Source organism: Hydra vulgaris, chromosome 01 (genome assembly GCF_038396675.1).
Source record: "Hydra vulgaris chromosome 01, alternate assembly HydraT2T_AEP".
Taxonomy (NCBI): Eukaryota; Metazoa; Cnidaria; class Hydrozoa; order Anthoathecata; family Hydridae; genus Hydra; species Hydra vulgaris.
The window spans coordinates 18,845,001-18,867,046 of NC_088920.1; the positions used below are offsets into that span (position 1 = coordinate 18,845,001).

General features: G+C 27.9%; 1 protein-coding gene and 1 non-coding gene across 3 annotated transcripts in view; one reads left to right on the forward strand and one right to left on the reverse strand.

Moving 5' to 3' along the window:
• The window catches only part of LOC136075165 (piggyBac transposable element-derived protein 3-like), a 9,642-nt gene extending 545 nt beyond the window's left edge, over positions 1-9,097 (forward strand). The window contains exons 2-3 of one of the 2 annotated variants that reach the window (XR_010635719.1): positions 7,787-8,203; positions 8,743-9,097. Coding sequence is in view for 1 of the 2 variants with exons in the window: in XM_065787543.1 (XP_065643615.1) it covers positions 70-1,192 (1,123 nt within the window). In the remaining variant the exon portion in view is untranslated. Of the gene's footprint in view, positions 1-69; positions 2,383-7,786; positions 8,204-8,742 lie in introns of those variants that run through there. The other variant, XM_065787543.1, reaches the window with a different exon arrangement.
• Positions 9,098-16,634: 7,537 nt separating this feature from the next.
• Positions 16,635-20,207, reverse strand: LOC136075166 (uncharacterized). Its single transcript, XR_010635720.1, has 2 exons — positions 17,633-20,207; positions 16,635-17,555 (listed from the first exon to the last, which is right to left on the reverse strand). It is a non-coding gene; the product is annotated as an uncharacterized LOC136075166 (transcript).
• Positions 20,208-22,046: the final 1,839 nt, after the last annotated feature.

Genomic DNA, 22,046 nt, shown 5'->3' on the forward strand with positions numbered 1-22,046 from the left:
GAATACTTTTACGTCATTTCAACATCAGAGCAAATAAATAAGTAATAACTAATTTCATATATTTTGCAGGTACCGGCTTCATGAGGTGCTACAATTGCTTGAAGATACAGACGATGAATGTCTTCAGAGCGCCGAAATATCAATTGTTCCTCCAATAACCTCTGGTGCAGACACTGACGAAGATTCTGGTGATGAGAATGAGGTGTGTGGAGATCCAAACAGTCTCAATCGTAATCAACTTCTGGCGGAAGCGACGATGAAACTACGAAGACCCAATGGAACTGATGTTATTGGAATGGAAGAGTCGGACGGTGCAGAAGACACTGCAGAGGAGGACAATGCAGAAAATAATACACAGGACACTGCAGATGATATAGTGGAACAGGGTCCGCAGCACAAGAGAACAAAGAAACAAGTTCCGTATAAACCGTCATGGGTCAAAAGCGACTTCAAGGAGGCCGTCAGAAAGGAAAAGTTTCCATGGACCATACCCCCACCTAAAGTAGAAAACCATCTGTCACCAGTGTCATTATTTGAGTTGTTTATGACACCAGAAATAATACACAGAATATGCAACGAAAGCAAAGAATACGCTGCTCAAAAAGGTCATGACAATTTTGATCTGGACATTACATCACTCAAGCTTTTCCTATCGATTCTTCTAATAAGCGGCTACGCTCCTCTGCCTCGTCGCCCTATGTATTGGGAAACTGCGGGGGATGTACACAATTCCATGGTGTCGGCCGCTATGTCACGCAATAAATTCAGTTCCATAATGAGTAATATACATTTTGCCAATAACAACGAACTTGATATGACTGACCGGTTGGCCAAAGTCCGCTCTCTTATCCAGTCCATCAATGCTGCTTGCCTGGCAAACTTTCAGCCTGAACAAATCATCAGTATCAACGAAAGTATGATCCCTTATTACGGAAAACACGGTGCAAAGCAATACATCCATGGCATACCCATCAAGTTCGGGTATAAGATGTGGGTGGCAGCAACTCGTTTGGGATATGTAATCAATTTCTACCCATATCAAGGTGCCGGCACGACAGATCAAGATCTCAGCCTCGGTGGATCGGTGGTGGTCAATCTCACAAAAGATTTATCAAAACGTGACGGTAATTTCTTTCACATTGTGTTTGACAACCTTTACCAGCCCACGACTGTTGCGCTTACTAGCGGATAGAGGAATGGCCGCCACGGGCACTCTCAGTTCTAACCGAACTGAAGGTGCGCCATTGAAAAACATCAAAGCAATGGACAAGCTGCCTCGTGGCTCGCATGACGTTGCCCTGGATCAAAAGGCTAATGTATGCTTGGTACGCTGGCATGACAGTAAGGTTGTGACATTCGCATCAACTTACGCTGGTGTCGCACCACTTCGCAAAGCTAAGAGATATTCATCAGCACAGAAGAAGCGCATAGACGTTGATCAGCCTTCAGTAATACAACTGTACAATTATGGGATGGGCGGTGTGGACCGCCTAGACCAAAATCTAGCTTGCTATATGATTCAGCACCGATCAAAGAAATGGTATTGGCCAATATTTAGATTTTGTGTTGATTTGGCCGTTCAGAACGCCTTCCAGCTGTACCGTATGCTGGAGAAAATACCTGGCGCCCCGGAGCATGATCTGCTGTCATTTCGACGTCAGATTTCACAAACCTATGTGCAGACACTATCAATGAAAAAGAATTCAGTGCCGTATCCGCCACCTCGTGTAGCAGTCGATCGACGAGTACTTACTGAAGTACGCACAGATGCTACAGATCACTGGATTGCTCAGGGTACACAGCGTCGATGTGTGGTACTCGGCTGCAAAGGCACATCAGTCTTCTAATGTGAGAAGTGCAATGTGGGACTGCATCCTGGTTGCTTTAAGGCATTCCACTGCAAATAACTGATGCCTGTTTTTGTCAATGAAATATAGTCTTTGCAACTTAACATTAATGTGACATTATAGTTATTATGTGCTATTTAAAAGTTCATGATATTTTTTGCATCCATTTCGTTGTTTCTGAACACTTTTGCGTCAAACGGGCAGTTTTCACTCGCTAGGTAGCCTTGTGAAATAATTAATAACAGTTATAAAACGTCACTGTGAGTTATGCTGCATCAGTTAACATTGTCATGTGATTCCTGGTTTCAGAGTTTGACTATTCTTCTTGTCATAGCCAAATATGACACGTGAGAAAACCTGTACCCTCCTGAAAATATAGGTGTCAGTTTAAACTGACACCTATATTTTCACCTATATTCACTTAAGTATATAAAAAATTATGAAACAGTTGATTAATATTGTTCATTTGGACCTAAATCACACCAAATAAAGACAAGAAACACATTTTAAAAATTATGGGTTTATATGGGTTAATGTGAATATTATTTGAACTCATTTATTTTTATAGTTTTTTAGAAGAAACTTATTTTTGTGCCTACATTTAGAAATTAATTTCGATTTTTTGTTTAATGAGCATTCTTGATTTGCATGTGCAATTAATTCAAATTTTTCTTGTAGGCATAGTATGCATATTTTGGAAATATTGTTATATGCAGGCGCTTGATAAAAAATTATCAAGTGAATAATTTTTTATATAATTGATGATATACTTAATAAATATATTAGTGTAAGTATATATATATATATATATATATATATATATATATATATATATATATATATATATATATATATATATATATATATATATATAAATATATATCAGGGTCTATTCTAGGAAAAAATTTAGGTGGCGGTACCCCCTCATTCCAGCAAACTTTAGCAGAAAATCAGCCTCTTTTTTTTGTAAAAACAATATTTGCTGTAAAAAATACAAGAAAAAAAAAAAAAAAAGATTCTCAAATTTTGATTTGAGCGGTGCTCAAATATGGTTGAATAGCCCCTGTAAATATATATATATATATATATATATATATATATATATATATATATATATATATATATATATATATATATATATATATATATATATATATATATATATATACATATATATATATATATATATATATATATATATATATATATATATATATATATATATATATATATATATATATATATATATATATATATATATATATATATATATATATATATTTACAGGGGCTATTCAACCATATTTGAGCACCGCTCAAATCAAAATTTGAGAATCTTATTTTTTTTTTTTTTCTTGTATTTTTTACAGCAAATATTGTGAAAGTTATGAAGTTATTACTGCTAACAGAAGATTGGAATGTTTACTATTTTCAAAACATGTTTGTCCAAATAAGAAAAGAAAATTTAAATTATAAAGTTAAAACTTGAGTTTTTTTTCGAGTCTTTAAACTGCAAGATCGAATTTTTAAACTGCAAATTCGGAAAGTGGGACAAAAAAACTTAAATTTTTTTTGATTTTTCAAAACTCTATCAAGTTTTAATTTTATAACTTAAATTATAATATTAAAACTTGATCTCCTCCCCATACCTCCGTCCATAATTTATTGATGACCCTGATGGGAACCATTTTCCAACCCAGAATATCACTTTCGAAGACTTAATGCCAAGCGTGCATAATCGTACTCATTAATAACGTTTTCCAGTTTCATGAGTGCAAAATATCATGCTAAGCAATTTTATTCATCACAAGCACTGGTATTGCAGATGTGATATAGTGGGTTGATTAAACTAACAAATTTAAGCATAACAGATCTGTAGTTGTTCCAACAATATCATTATTAAATTTCAGTTTAAATTCAGCTTTTTTATATGGCATATTCCTGACAACACGTCTAAGATTATAGAGGCTTCGATTGGTGTGCACACTATAATGATGCGTTTTCATCTGATATTATTAGTTTTCGTGTCTTTTAATTCAGCCATTAATAGAGCCTTAATGTTTTTAGCAAGATCCAATCAAATATTTTGAGTGGAAATTGAACTAGATCTTTTTTAGGGGTGTCCCGGGTAGCTTGTTTTAATTATCCGACCAGATAACCGGATATTTTAAAATTATCCGGCCAGATAATTATTATATACAAAACCTTCAACAGGTATTTTATTCAGGGATGCGGAGTCCCAAAAAGGACTCCGGATTTAAAAGTCACAAAAAGATTACTTTATCCTAGTTTTTGGTATCCAGGAGCTCTAAAAATATAAATAAGTTTATGGACTACTAATAGGAAAAAAATCAAGACTTTTGGGTTAGAGGAATAATCGTTTTTTGAGCCCGGAGTCCTTAGGTATAATGGCGGCAAGGACTCCAGGACTATGGGCTTAAAAAAAAATAAGTTTCAAGTCATTGAATCTCATGAATTTTTTTATTATAACAGATAATAAGTCAACAAACATGTTTAGAGCTTCTGGACACTACAGACTTGGAAAAAATAGAGATATAAAGCCGGAGTTCTTTTTGAACTCGGCATCCCTGATTTTATTAAACCAAATATTACAAAATATCACCACGGTAAAGATTCTACAATGACAAATTTTGTTTGGAAGCTTTTTAAAATAAATGATCCTTCTGAATCGATAGCAATTTGCATTCCATGTGGAAAACAGATAAGCAGAGAATCGAATAATTCTAGTCAAAAATCGTTTTCTATAACACCACTGCACAATCACGCCAAAAAGTTTCGTTTAAAACTGTATGAAGAGGAAAGAAAAAATAATATTGAACCTTCAGCATCTTCAACTCCACAAGAATGTTCAAAAGGTAGCATGCTAATTTTAAAAAAAATGTGTGAAATAAAAAAACAAATGTCTATCGAAGATAGTATTTCATCAAAGAAGATATGGGATATTAATGATAAAAAGTCAAAGCAAATACATAAAAAAATAGCTATGATGATCGCTTTAGATAACCAACCATTCAGTATTACTGAAGATGATGGATTATTAGTTTAATGGCTCATATACAGCCTAGGTATTTAATCCCAAGCAGACATTTTTTTTCAGGGAATGCTCTTCCTCAATTGTATGATGATATAAAGAAGAAAGTTTTTAATGAAATTCAAAAATCACAGTCCATAAGTTTCACTTCTGATATTTGGACTTGTTCCTCATCTAATGAAACATTTATTTCTTTATCAGGACATTGGATAAAAAGTACTTTTGAACGCAAATATGCTGTACTCTATGCTTCACATTTTCCAGAATCTCACACAGGAATATATATAGCTGGGAAACTCATCAATATGTTAGAAAGCTGGGAAATTAATTCAAAAAGAAGACATAGTTTAGTTAAAGATGGTGCTGCTAATATGTCTCAAGGAAGTAAATAACATCAGTTCAAATAACATCAGTTCATTGCACAATTCATTTATTGCAGCTTGTGATTAAGGATGCAGTTTTATCCCAAAGATTAGTAATAGATTTATTAGCGAAAGCACGTAGGATAGCAGGCCATTTTAATCATTCATCAAAGCATGTACAGAATTTAAGTTATTACAGCTTTTAGTGCAAGAACGACTTCCGAAGCTTAAAAGAGCAGTTCAAATATATTTAGCTGATCATAATGAGCTGCCAACATTCACATCAAATGATTGGAAACTCATTGAAAGTCTATTGCATATTTTGAAACCTTTTTATGAACTTACTAAGTTTATGAGTTCTGATGTTTGTAGTTTGTCAACGGTAGTTCCAAATATATATACTTTACAAGGATTTTTATCAAAAGTTGATCAAAAAGATGATACAGTTCAAATAACAAAACATCTTCTAGATAGTACAAATGATGAGAGATATGTCTTATTCACCATTATTGATCCTCGCTACAAGCTCAAATTTCTTCCTATTGATAAAAGAAAGCAAGCAAGATCAATGCTATTAGATACTGTAGTGAAAAATCAAAGAAATGAAAATGAACTTTTGCCAGAAGTTATTAATATTGCTACTAGTTCCAATCATTTAACACCAACAGCCAAAAAAAAGAAAGTTGATTTGACAGAGAATGACTTTGATTTATGCTTTTTAGAACTTGCGAAATATGAAGGAAATGAAGGTAAGAACTTTTTTCTGTTTCTATGAAAATTTACAACAAACCTGTCGTTTATTAGTAGTTCGTCAAAACTAAATAAAATTATCAATTTTTACTATTATTATCAAAATTCATTCAATTATTATTTTATTATAACATTTTACTGTATATTATAAATAATTGATGTAAATGTCATATTTATATTTAATTCTTGTAAAAGTTTTGTAAGTTGTTTATAAAAATTGCTTTGCCAATTTTATCTTAATTTTAAAAATATTTTTACAAAATTTGTATTTTGTAACTTCATTTGTAATCATTTTTCAGAAAATGATGGTCATATAAATTCAGATCAAGTCTCCATTGTACAAGCTGCTCAAGAAGTTGATGTTTTCTTTAATCAATCTATTATAGATAAAAACAATGATGCTTTAAATTATTGGAAATATGAAGAAAAGTTTCCACTGCTAAAAAATTTAGCCCTTAAATTATTAGCACCACCAGCATCTTCTGTATTTTCAGAGAGATTGTTTTCTGAATATGGAAATATTTATGAGAAAAAGCAATCAAGGCTGTTACCTCAACGCGGAGAAATGTTGTTTATACATTATAATGCAAATAAATTTATAAGTTAGTGATAAAATCTGTAGTTCTTCTGTACAGTTAGTTCTTAATTCAACTTGAACAATTTTTTATTGAATCATTTAATTTAAATTAATTATTAGATTATTCAAAAAGATGAACACGTTAAAGTTTGTGTTTTAGGTTCTATAACTCTATCAATTACCAAATGATTTGATCATGTCTAAAGTGTGCATCTTTAAAACTGCAGCAATAGCTTATACAAGTTTTTATTTATTATTGATAAATATGAAATATCCAGTATAACTAACTGGATTATTTTATTATCCGACCGGATACCAGATAATATACAAATCCTACCCGGATATCCGGCCGGATAACCTATCCGGGACACCCCTAGTCTTTTTATCCTATGGCTAAAGCAAATTCTCATAACCTCTTAATTTTAGCAATAGTTTAAATGTCTAACAACGTTGAAAGTCCATAAATTGCAATAAGATCTGTTAGTATATTAGCTATAGTATTTTTTGCTTGTACAAAATGTACGTTATCTTTTTTTGCATCACACTCGTGAAGCCTCCTTTGATTGTTACAGTTGCGTTACAAGTTTTGCTTTGAGCAGTTTTGTTTATTTGCACTTTAAGAAATGCTCCCAAACAGGATCATTGCTGTCAAATTCTTGGAAAGTCATTTTAAATTTGTATTTCTATATTGTTTTGAAATAATATGCTTCATAGTGCAACAGTTTAAAACTATGTGTAGGCTATAATGGTACGTAATATGAACATAATATGTAATTTTATGTAAAAATAACATGGAATTGAATACTCAAACCAAATAGATCCAGATCAGGCTTTCAAAAAAATGGCACGGGTACCAATGTATTTGGTTCTGGATCTTGGATCCAACTATGCCCTATATTCTAGTTTAATAGTATGTCAACCTGAGTCTATAATGAAGCAAAATTTTATTAAAATTTTAAAATAGTAATCATTTTATATATTAAAAAAAAATTGGTTTTACTGCTATAAAAATGAGAAAAAATGCACTTTTTTATATTTTGTTTAAAAGTGCTGTTTTTATTGGGGAAAAATATTAACTAATATATATTATTATATATATTTATTTTATTTAAGAATGTTCTTGTTTTAACTTTTTTGGTTGTTTTATACTGCTTTTTTGTTTTTTTATTTCTTTTTGATTTATCAAGTGATTTATTTAGGGATTCACGCAACAGAGTGCTCATACTTATACTGGTATAGGCGCATTCTAGTGTGTATGCATTAATTGACTATCTAGGGATGGGTGTAGTGGTTTGACTGAAACATACCAACTTTATAGATAAGTACTTTATTTCCTAAGCGTGATTTAAAATCCAATTTAATTTTTTTTAAATATTTTTGTAATATAATTAACGATGCGCATATTAATAACAAAGGAGTTAAATTTGGAAAGTATCAATTTCATAGCATATCTTATAGGTAGATGCAATATTTCAAGAATGTCACTAATCCGTGTTTGTTAGATACGAAATTGACTGAAGAAATAATCAACATAATTCCTACCCCTTGAATGCAAATTTGTTGATTTCCTTACTGATAAAAATCTTACTTAAAAAAACCTATTATCCGGCTATAATGTAAGTTGTTTTGATAGACTCAACTGAATATTTTTTGAAATAGTATTAATTTCAATAGCCAACTGGATATTGCCAAATTGAATATGTAGAATCTATATGTAGAATAACGTTTTAAATCTTTGTTTCTTATCTTTTACAGGGCTCTAATTGATAACAGTTGACTATTTTTAATGAAATCGGCAATCTTATTTAAATATTTTAAAATAATTTTTTTAAATGAAATTGGCAATCCTATTTAAATATTTTAAAATAAATTAATATTAAAATAATGAGAAGGTTTAATGATTTTTTAATTTTCAAACGCTATAAATATCATATATGTTTTAAATTAATCTATTAATTCAAAATAATGAGGAGGTTTAATGAATTCAGCTAATTTTTTAATTTTCAAACGCTTTTGGAGCTGATTTTTTTAAATTCATTTTTTTACAATTATCGGGGCGATATACCCGATCTCTAGACATAATGTTAAAATACACAAATATGTTAGTGTTATTCTTTTAATATTTTAATATTAGGTTAACCATTGTTTGATTTAGATGCTGGATGTTATTTTGGAATGGACCTTGATATATTCTATTAGAAAGTAGATAAGTTTGTGGAGTCCATCTTTCCATTTAAACTAAATATCCAAGATATAATTGCAATAAAGATTTTTATATAATCAAATTCAATCTAGAAAAGTACATCGATATGCATCGATTACACAAGAGCATATGAAGTAGTCTATATAACCCTAAACAGAGAATGTTTGTTGTGTCTGATGAAAACTTTCATCGTGAGAAATTAAGAGCTATCGTTGTTGAATACAATGAGATAGTAAGAAGATTTTCAAGCATACATTGATATTGAAAAATTCATTATCTTTTGTATAATATATCATATTGTTTAAAATATTGTTTGCAGTTTTGTCTGTGTCTGGGGGGTAAAAGATTTTTTTTTATTCCAAATAGGTTTCTGGCAATTATTGGGAAAATTGCTAAATTTCATTTTAAATACGGCGAGTATAAGCAAATGTTACCTACGATCACAAAATGTTACCTAGGATATAAAAGCTGTTGTTTTATATAGATGGTTTTTCCCCAGAAATTGAACAAATACCCGGAATTTTTGGAATACTCCCTTAACTAACTCCCTTAAGTTTCCATAATTTTACAGGGACGTCAATAGCATACATAATCCGAAACTTGAATTTAAAAGCAGAAGTAGGAGTCCGTTTTCTTTTTTCCGCGATTATTTTCTTTTAACTTAATTGCTTTCCGCTCTTTTTTGTGAAGTTAAAAGCTATTATCAGTGAATTTTACATACCGTGAACATTTTTTATTGTAGTCAAAGTAAATTAATTAGAAGGCGTGGGGTATTACTGTATATGAAGGCACGCTCGTTTTTTAACATTTCCCTATGGAAAGTATTATCTAATATCGTAAAATACATACTGTGCGTCTGTAAAACAGTTTCCATCATTTTGCTAATGTTTTTTTTAAAAAATTTTTAAAAGTGCAAATTTAACGATTGAAGTTAAATTGATTGATTAGGACTTCTAGAGCACCTTAACAATATATAATTTATATATATTTATTATATAAATAAATATGTGTGGGTGTTCATAAAGTGTTAGACTGATAAAAAATTATTTTTGTATCTGGCAATATTTCAATTGATTTTTTATTGTATCAAACAATTTTTTTTTTTTCCTATAAACTTTAGGCAAAAACAGGTGGTTTTAGGCCTAAAATATGCTAAAATCTTGGCAAAGATATCTCAAAAAATGTATAATGTATTAAATTCTAATTTTTTGCAATTTTATTCCTTTCATGTAGATTAACGTCATGAGATAAAATTTTTTGTTGAAAAAGTTTTTATTTTATAAAATTTAAAATATTGAATATGCAAACTTATATAAACAGGTTAAAAACCCTGTCTTATATAAACAGGTTAAAATCTACTGTCTCTCCTCGTCATTGTATTTATCATCGAACCCTTCCCTAGTTGCTCTTTTTTTGTATTTTAATTTCTTTTTTATTTCTAACTTTAACTAGCCGTTGCTATGAGCATGGCTAGTGAATACAAAAGTACTCTGTTAAAATAAATCTTTTTTTCTAAATTTTTTTTTCTCGTGTGAAGATATATATAAAGAGTACACGGGAAAAAACGTTTTCACATTTAAGAAGCTTTGAGAATATATTATTCATTTATAAAAGTTTTCATATAAAGCAAAGAAGTAAATTAGAAAAAATTATGTCTTGATTAATTTATCTGAAGTTTACATTTTTAATAAAATATTTGTAATTTTTATTAAAAAATTCATTTTCCTTACTTTATAAAATGACTTTTATAAATTATTAATATATACTTTTTCAAAACTTTTTAAACGTGACTTTTTTAAAGTGTCGCGTTTAAAAGTTATATAAATAAAAAATATATTTTAGACTCAGCAACAGTTACTGTTTAAAATAATGCAATTTTCGAAAAATCGTTTTTTTCTGATCTTTTTAGCCGACTACCACCAATAATAAATTAGTAAGTAAAAAGACCAATAATAAATTAGTAAAAACACTTATATAAACTTTGCCGGGTTCATCAGAAAGCCATCCTGATGAACCTGACAAAGGCGAAACAGACTGTAGACGAAATATAGATAAGTGTTTTTACTAATTTGTATATATATATATATATATATATATATATATATATATATATATATATATATATATATATATATATATATATATATATATATATATTTGATGTTGAGTTTGATAACAATGAAGTATGACAATAATTAGAATTGATACAGATTAGTGTGTCATATAAAAACGTAAATAGAAATAGTTTTGTTTAGAAAAATTAGAATTTAGCTTTCGTATTTTGTTTTATTAGATTTTTATGCAAGAGTTTTTGATTGAAATTGAAAATCAATTGTAATATATATATGTAAAAAAAGTAACAACGAACATTCATTTTTTTAAAGTATTTATTTTACAACTACAATGTAATTACAAGTTATTTGAAATATTTGGGATATAAATTTGTCAAATGGTTACTCGCGAGAAGTGAACGCCTCAGGGAAAAACAAAATACATTAGAATAGAGGAGAGTTATTTTTCTAACAAAGCATATTTAGACAGTTTTCAAGGTAAAAATAAAGATTATTAGAAGGCTATTTAAAAATATACTAATACGATGACAAAAATAAAAAATCAGTGCACCCAAACAATACAGCAATAAAAAAATACTAAAATGTAAGGCCTAAAAATGGAAAAAAAAATTAATGCTAATGTGTAAACGTAATTTGAGTTGTGGTTAAGTAATAGAGAGCTTACCATATTAAAAATTGTAAAGGCAACGGAGACGACAAAGGTCTGAATTGAGCGGTTGCGACTTGTGGTTGCGTTATTCAGATAAAGTTAGTTACGAATTTTTGTTTCAAAAAAAAGAAAACATCTTGAAATAAATAAAAAAAATTTAAAAATGGCCTTTTATAGTTTATTACTTGCATTAAAATCAAATATCATAGGCGACGAAGAATTTTTACTACCGTACACATTAAATTTGTCTAAGAATTCAGAGTTACCTTTTTGGAGTTATAAGCAATTTTGTTTAGAACTCATGTCTGATGATGAATGCAAAAGTAAATTTAGATTTCCACATAGTGATATATATATATATCGCTCAATCAATGTACTTCAACTACCTCAAGAGTTATGTTATAACCGGTTAAAAGTTACTCCGGTAGAAGCACTATGTATTTTTTAAACGGTTTTCCTACCCATGTAGACTACTTGATATAACACCTCGTTTTGGACGACCTGTTCCGCAATTAAGCATAATTTCAAATAAAGTTATGAACTTTTTCTATAAACGTCGGATTCATTTATTTATAACACTTAATCAAAAATGACTTTCTCCAATTAATCTAGAAATATTTGCCGATGTTGTGCATCGCAAAGGAGCTCCTCTCGCAAACTGCAAGGGATTCATAGATGGGACTGTTAGACCAATAACTAGACCAGGAAAAAACTAAAGAGTACAATCTGTAGTTGCTCCAAATGGCCTTATAGCTAACTTTGTTGGACCAGTTTGAGGAAAAAAATACGATGGTGGAATATTAGCTGACTCTATTAACTTATTAAATTTATAAGGACAGCATTCATTTGATACTTGAGGTAATCTCTTATGTATTTATAGTGATACCGCATATCCTCTTAGAGTGCATTTACAAACAGGCTTTAAAGGTGCAATGTTGTCTCCACAACAGAAAATTTGGAACAAGAGAATGAGTGAAGTCAGAGAGTCAGTTGAATGGTTATTTGGAGATGTTTTAAACTACTTTAAATTTTTAGACTTTCAGAAAAAACTTAAAATTCTTCCTAAATGCTATGGAAAAAATGCATATAGTTTGTGCCTTAATAAATAACGTTTGAAGTTGTTTATATGGTTTGCAGACATCTAATTATTTTGGTATTAATCCACCTTTACTTGAGGAATATTTTGCATAAAAATAAGACAATAATAAAAAAATAGTTCACTTATGGTTTGAATTTTAAAATCAACTTTTTATAAGTTTTTTTTAAAGAAAATATCAGTCACATTGTGAATTTCATTTATTTTTTGGAAGTGAATTTCATTTATTTTTTGGAAAGTTGTTTTATTAATTCTAACATTGTCGCTTGCTGCTGCGATTGTTGTTGCACTATTTTCTGCATAATTGTTTGCTGTTGTTGAAAGAGTCAACATTTCGAATTGATTCTGCAGACTTTATTTTTTTTATTTCTAGCTCTTCCTTTTTTATAGCTCCATCTCTTTCTCCTTTCTCTCGTAGATATACCATAGTTTCAGAACCAGTATTTTTTGAACGCTTGCATTTTTTATGCCCATTTCTTTCCGTTGTTTCTGATAAAGTTTCCGTACTACGTTTTCGCATTTCAGTAGCTTTTCTTTGATCGTTAACTTCTTTAAGTAATTTTGCATCACTTTGTGATGAATGTGTTTCGTCAGCCTCTTTCTATTATATCAGCAACAGCTATATTCAACAGATGCCAAACAAAAACTACACAACCGATCAACAAATTTGTTTTACTGATTGACAGTCTAAGTACCAACTACCAAATAACAAAATTTGTTTGACATTTCGATTACGTTAGCAAAACTAAAAATTCAACTAAAGCCATCTATGAGTGAAGTTCGCAATTACTTAGTTGCCAACCCAAAATATAGTTTATATATATATATATTATATATATAATATATATATATATATATATATATATATATATATAATATATATATATATATATATAATATATATATATATATATATATATAATATATATATATATATATATATATAATATATATATAATATATATATATATAATATATATATATATATATATATATATATATATATATATATATATATATATATATATATATATATAGTGAAGTCCGCAATTACTTAGTTGCCAACCCAATATATAGTTTATATATATATATATATATATATATATATATATATATATATATATATATATATATATATATATATATATATATATATATATATATATATATATATATATATATATATATATATATATATATATATATATATATATATATATATATATATATATATATAACTATAACTGTATGTAACTCGTTAAATACCATTGTACCAATGACGTCATTGGTCCCTTGGTATTTAATGATCAGACGACGCACCCAATAACATTTTGGCAAGAAGAAAAAGGAATGAAGAATTTTTTACGGCAGAGCCGTTGAAAGACGTTTAGTATGGTGAAAATTCTTTTACCAAATCACGACCAAAACAAAGCCCAGACTTTTTTGACATTTACCGACTATGGGTCCAAACTGCTTTTCGACATCCAAAACACTTTTCGACTAATGCTTCTTAGTTAGGGCGATCCTGAGTACGGCCCTGCGCTTCGATAAAATTATGAAAATACTTTTAATAAAACTTAATTTAATTTCTATTTTAATTAAACCCTACCCAAATTCTCTTCCTCCCTTTCTTCCATCAAAAAAGATCAAAAGTTTTCCCTCGCAGAGTCTTTATTTGAATTAAAATCAAAATAGCCCATTAAGTTTAATGAAAATCGCCGCTTAAAAGAGCCTAATATCTCCAACTTCTGTTAACAAAATATATTTTGCGTTGCGTAATTTATGGACGATCCCTTGATAATTATTCACAGTTTCGACATTTTAGTATATCAAGGTAAGGCGCTATACTTACGCAAAACCTATACTCTACAATAAACGCTCACATCTACGGTTTATTTTTTTAATAATTCATTTCTCTAATAATTCTTCAATAATTTCTTTAATAATATATTTCAACTAAAACAAACAATATGCACGAAATTTTTCTAAAATCTCAATATTTGTTATATTAAAAATTATTTGTTACTGCTTATTTTGTTAAGAACAACTTTTTTATATATTTTTAGAGCTATTTTTGATTGGGGTACAATCAAAAAGTAAGTCAAAATCGAATATAGATAAACGAATAAACAATATTCAAACTTTAATATAAATTTCTTAACACAATTAAAAAAAGAACATTGATAAAAACTTGATTTTATAAAATTATCAATAACATTATTTGATATTTGATTAAATAACGATAAATTTAAACATAAAAATCATAGCTTACAACTCAAGTTATTGTCAAACAATTTACGTTATTAGTGTATACAATATTTTTTTAATATTCAAAGAAAGTGACTTAAATAAAACCTTTCTTTCCTTGTCATTATTATAAAAAGACTAAAACAACTGTATTCAACTTTATTCTGCTAGAAATGTTCTAAAGTTACTAGTATAACTGAACTTCAAAAAGATTGAAAAAAATTGTTATCCATTAAAATGCCTACTAAAAATTTTTTAATAAAAGTTACAAATATTTTATTCGAAATGTAAACTTCAGATAAACTAAAACTGTTAATCACAATATGTTAATAAAAAAAAAAATAAAAAAAAATTACCAGTAAAATGTTACTCAAAAAGGAGGGGTAACAGACAAGATATGAAACTTACGACATTGTATTGCAACAAATGATTAAATAATTTAGAGTAAATTTGCCATCTTATACCATAAGAAAAGTCAATTTTTGCTGACTGATTTTCTGCTTCAATTTAATCCAGTAATAAACGATATACCGAAAAAAACAACCACATAGCTTAACGCAGCATGCTACTAGCAGTTGCATTATATAATATGTACAGATCTAAAAAAAATTATTTCATTTAATATAAAGATCAATATTCTTTTTTTCTTTCTATTACTCACCTCTGAGGTGTATAATAAAAAGAAATTTTTTTTTTAAATTGTGGTTACAATCCTTTCTCAACTTTTAAATATGAAACTTTGACAAACAAGGCTGCTGCGTGCAGAAAACGAGTTCTTAAAATATTAACATTAATAAATTAGTAAAGGACATTTATCATACCTTTTATTTGACTGACTTAGACTGTTATCGTACTGTGTGAAATATGGCATTTGCAAGTAGCATGTTGATACAGAGCTATCTGAATGTCTAATTCAGTATTCCATTAATGGAATGAACTGAAAAAGACAATCAGTCAGCATACAATTTTTTATTCTATTTTTTATACTATAACATAAACTGTTAAATTATTTAATTATTACTTGCAATAATTTGATTTAATTTTAACAATGTTTTTTAATAAAATATATAATAATACATCTACTTACGATGTGAAAGGTAGTTTAGATTTTCAAAATTATTTATATATATTCAAAATTATTTATAATATTCTAAAATAGCTATTCTCTAGTGCATTCTGATACAATAATTCTTTTTTCAAATAAGTTTTTTTTACGCTGATTCCAAATATGAATAAAAAATTGTAGATAAAAACAAAAATGTGTTTGTGTCATTAATTTAGCAGAATATTTTATATTCTGCAAAAAGCTATTAAACTTTTCGCAGATAGATGAATTTATTGGATAAAAATTCCCCAAACGATTACACCAAAAAACATCAGCACATTTATGTGTGTAGCCATGGAATACATCATGAAAAAAGGAGGTATTTTTAAAATATCCAGATTCACAGTTGTGACAAAACTCTGACAAGCTGCAAGCATAGTTATACACAATATTTTCTGGAGCAACTTCAAGATGTGTATACAATGATGAACTTCAAGATGTGTATACAATGTGTATACAGTGAGGCATGTGGGTCCTTTCTTCCCTCAGACCCTGGAATAATATGGAATCCGTAACAATGGCCATATATAGGGCAAAACCATAAAAAAAAAAAAGATACACCTTTTTTAGATACTTGAGGAAACAATTTATTGCAGATTTCTGATGGAATATCATCAAACATGTTATTACTGGAACATTTATCTGCTGAAAATGTTAGCATTTTCCTTATCTGGCATCCGTGCTTTTCAAAATAATATGCATACCATATCGCGGTGGATTATAAGTGCCTTCAATGACTTCTGCGTTATTTGGTTCACATCACTAATATGTAACTTTTTTCGCAAAGTTACAGCAGTATTGTATTAATAACAAAATATCTCCAGAAGGTGTATTGTTGTAGTTAGAGGATATTTCCACTAATCTAGCTAGCTCAGGAGAGAAGCGACGCAATAAATAACAAAACTTAACAACAAGTTCACAATCACTTAGATTAGATAAAAAATGTTCACATATGCAAGCAATTTCATTAGTGAATCGTAATGGAATTAATGAATCAAGGGAGCTATCAGCAGCTAGTATTTTAAAAACTTTGGCATAGGAGCATCGCAAAATATTTGGAACAGGTGATTCTGAAATCATTAGCTGAAATGACGGTACGCAATCAGCAGGAATATAACTCACAAGAACTGAATTCAAATGTAATGTATCAGCATCAAAGTTGAAATAATTAGAGTATTCAACAGACAGAATATAAAGTCAAATCTTTTTTAAATGAGCTCTAGCCCCTGAAAACTGTTTAGAATCTAATTTTTCAGAATTAAAAATAAACGATCTATCTTGTCGCCGTAATGGTGTTGGAACAATCTCATAAAGTTCAGCTGACTCTATAGGTTTTACAAAAGAATTTTCAAAGCTAATTTTTATTTTTTTGCATCACAAGCCAAAACTGGTATTTGTTGATTTTTTGGACACATATGACATTTTTCTATAAAATCAATGTGCATGTGGGAGGCCCAAGTAAAAAACCAACCAATAAATGTTTGTGTAGACATAAATGGCAAATATGAGGTACTTCTACGTTTGTATTTGCTTGAATAAAATTGACAAAACCACTGAATGCTCCTTTGGGCAAAACAAAATCAACAAATTCCCAACCTGAAAGAAATTTAAATTCAAAAAATTAACTCAGTTAATGAGCAAATGAAAAGGATAGCTTTTTTTTGGAAATTTACCTAATTCATAACCAGCACAAGTGGATTTAGACAAGCAAAAAACAGAGTCTTCACAGCCATCCCAATAACTAGTACAAGTATTGGATAAACATTTTCTCATAAAAACATCACACTCAATTACTTCACGATCTGTGTACATATTAATTTTATGGCAAAATTCTGTATAACCAGTTAAAACAGATTCAGATACTCACCCAGCGTGTAATTAAAAAAAATTTTAATCATTGTCAATCAATAAATCATCATTAATCATAGAAAAATTGAAGCAATTTTTGCAGTAGAATGAAGAATTGAAATACTGAAGCAATACAAATGGATGCCCATTCTGGCGTTAGTATGTTTTGAAAATCAGGACGGAGTATTTTTATTGTTACTCCTTTTTTTAATTGTTACTACTCCTGACTCTTGATATCAGAAACTCTCAGGGGACTGGTAAAAAAGTATAATATTGGTGAGTTTAAGATCAAAAAAATTCCAGCCAAGCGTAATACTAAGGAAACTAAAAAAAAGTTTGAAACAGAGAGTTTGAGGTATCATGTGTTTGTAGATCAAGTATTCAAGATATTAAGTTGACTGTACTACTAAAAAGATTAACATCCAAGGTTTGTAAGCATCTCCTATCCATAAACTGGAATTATTACATTAGAAGAGACTCATCAGCTTCAAAGCAGGTCGTAATTGATTACATGTTACCAGTAGCAGGGTGACCTTACAATAAAACTTATGTTTTACCTCATTTAATATTTAAATACTCATGATAAGAATACTTTTATAACTTTAAAAATTTTAAAATTAAAATTAAAGGGATTTCTAAGTACTATTAACGTATGCTTTCATATGGAAGAGTATGAAAAAAAAGTATTAAAACAAAATAAATGTGTACATATTAAGGTTTTTTTTTTTTTAAATATCATATTTTCTATTTAGCTCATGCTATTTTATTTTTATACTTTTATACTGCTTTTATTATCTCATCTAGATCTGTTCATAAAAGTTGTGCATACAAAATATGTTACACCGATTTCAAATTAAAAATAAAAGTTCTTGTTTCCATTTTATAAAATAAAGTTTAAAAGTTTGTAAAGTAAACCATGTTGGTTGCACTTATAATTCAACTTAATTATAATTTTGAATGACTTCTATTATATGATATTGTTTATACTTTTTTGTTGCAAAACTAATTAAAATTTAACTTAGTTATAACTTTTAAAAATTTTTTTCTCTTTAACACTAAAGAAAAAATTAAAGTCGATATTTAAAAGTTAATGTGATGTACTAAGAATCATTTTTATTACTATTAATGGAGTTTTGATGCAAAAAACAATTCATTAAAATGGCATTGTTTTTGAGTGAATTTTGCAACTATTTTTTGTAAGTATGAACTTATTAAAATTCAGCAAAAAAAACAACAACAACAACATTTTTAAAATACTCTTTCATTTTAAAGCATGTTGGTTGTATTTAGAGATCCCTTTAAAAAAATTTTAAAAAAAGTTGTTATATCTGAAATGTTATATCTGTAAAATGAGTTATATCTGTAAAATGTTTGTATCTAAAAAATGAGTTGTATCTGTATATATCTGTATATATAATATATGTAAAATGTGTTATATTGGTTAAAAAAAAAATTGTTCTCTCTGTAAAAACAATTCATTAAATTAATCACAATCAACTATTTTAACTTAAAAAAAAACTTTAAAAAAATGTTCTTACACCACAGTCACAGTTGTCTAGAACAACAGAAGGCATAAAAAAATATCCATTGGTAGCGGACTGTCTTTTTACTATGTCATTGCTAAATTTTTCATTAAATTGATCATCGGAAACAGTTTCTTTACTTGGGGCATTAATTCCAAATGTCTACAAACCAGATGCTACATCAAAAACATCTAATAAAAACAAGAATTTATACAACAAATTAACGTAAAAGTCAAAAATAAATACAAAATTTAAACAACTAAAAACCTTATCCCTTGGTAGATTATCCTCTAACTCAGAATCAAAAGAGATCACTTTATCTTTGTCGTAACAAAATGATTCTACTGTGTTTTGAACAAGATAAAAATATTCTCTAAAGACTTTTAGATGTGGACATTAGCAAATATTATGTAGATTATTAATTTGATGAGTACTTCCTTCAGATATTTGACATAATGAATCGTGACATTTTATTACTTTGCGAGATAATTTTGAAATTTCAAAAATTGTAATAAAAGTACATGAATCAGCAACTACCGAATATCTTTCAACTTCAGATTTTGAAGTTAACTCAAAAACATTTGATTTGAGATTAAACTATCTATAATTTTTTTTTGTTTAATAAGCTATTTTCTGGGATGAAATCAGGATTATTAAGCAATTGTATTAGCTGGTTTAACAGACGACAATGACAGCAATTATTTACATTTGTCAAATTTTCTGATTGAAAAAAGAACACATGATGAGAATGTTTTACAGGAGCAGTTGTATATTGTAGTAGAACACATTGCTTCAGCTTTTACATGAACAAATTCTTTATCCTTATTTAGAAATAAAATTTTTAAAATTTTTATTACATTAAACATATTACTTATAAACATAGTGTATATTTTGTTTTATTTTATATATATATATTTATATATATATATATATATATATATATATATATATATATATATATATATATATATTCAAACATAATTTTTAAATCTGCTATTATACTGATTTAATGGTTTAAAATGTTTGCCATTAATAATTTGAAGGTTTGGGATAGGCAGCAATACGATTTTTTAATTTAAAATAAAAATATAAAACTTGAATAACAATTACAATATACATAAAAATATAAAACTTGAATAACAATTACAAATGTAATATGTATATAAATGTATATTTATATACTGTTTATAAATCTATTTGCATAATAAAACAAATTTTAAACCTACTTGAAAATTCCCATTTTTGTGATTGTAATTGTTCATAACAAATATACTTAGAGATGGTTTTCAAACATGCCAACCAAGAACGCCATGACTAAAAAGTTCACCACAAAATTATTCATACAGACTGTTTCTTTTGGTAAAATGCTGAACCAAGTTAACCTGAAACAAAAATTGTGTTGTTTTCTGTTAAAGTAAAGAAAAAAGTAGATTTAAAAAAAACTTTTAACATATCAAATTTTGATTTAATTTAATTACTATTCAAAATACCTTATTAATAGAATCTGTGATGCCAATATTATTTGAAACCACTTTTTTTCCACAATGCAAATCATTATGTTGCAACTCCTACAACAAATTGATAAAGAAATTAACAAATAATAAAAATTATAATAAAGGAATTTTCTTAAATACTAACTTTTTGTTTCCTTGATTAACACCCTCCCACAATTGGTCTTTCAGAAGACAAGCAGCAATTAAATGGTAGCAAACACAAAATTGTTTTTATCAAGCTCAATTATTAGTTTTTTCAAACTCTCATTTAAGCCACTTTTGCATTTATATATCAAAGGATTAAAAATTCTGCTTTTGTGAGTACAACTTTTGCTACCTATAAAAAAACAAAACATTTTTTTTTAAATTTAAGTAAATAATATATATATATATATATATATACATACATACATACATACATACATACATACATACATACATACATACATACATACATACATACATACATACATACATACATACATAAATATATATATATATATATATATATATATATATATATATATATATATATATATATATATATATAAAATTACTGAATATATATAAAATCCCTAATCCAATACCACTCTTAGTTTTGTGTCCAAAATTTTCTTTTTTTTAAAGCAAGTTCTATATCAACATCCTTTATTGTAAACACACAATATGGAAGAATTTCATCAACCCCTAAATCTTTTTTCTGCTTTCAATGTGCAATATTATCAAAATATCCAGTAAAACTGCCAAACTCAAAATATCTAATGGTCAAATAAATTGAAAAAAAGTATAAAACAATGTAAGATTGAAAAAGAAAATTGAAAATTAGAACAAAGAACTAGAAAATTAAAAAAAGTTATGAGGGCTAGCAATAAACTATTTCTAAAATACTAAGAATTTTTTTTTTGAAATAAATCAACAGGAAAAACAAAGTTTTAAAGTGACCATTATTTTAAAGAAAAAAAAAGTTTTTCAAGGGAAAAAAAATACTTGCCAAAAGTAAATTTAAAAAAATACCTAGCCAAAGAAATTTCCTTTCCTAAAGCATTAACTTTAATTAAAAGGCAGTAGAAAACTCTATCAACATTACCATGACTACCAAGTGATATATATATATATATATATATATATATATATATATATATATATATATATATATATATATATATATATATATATATATATATATATATATATATATATATATATATATATATATATATATA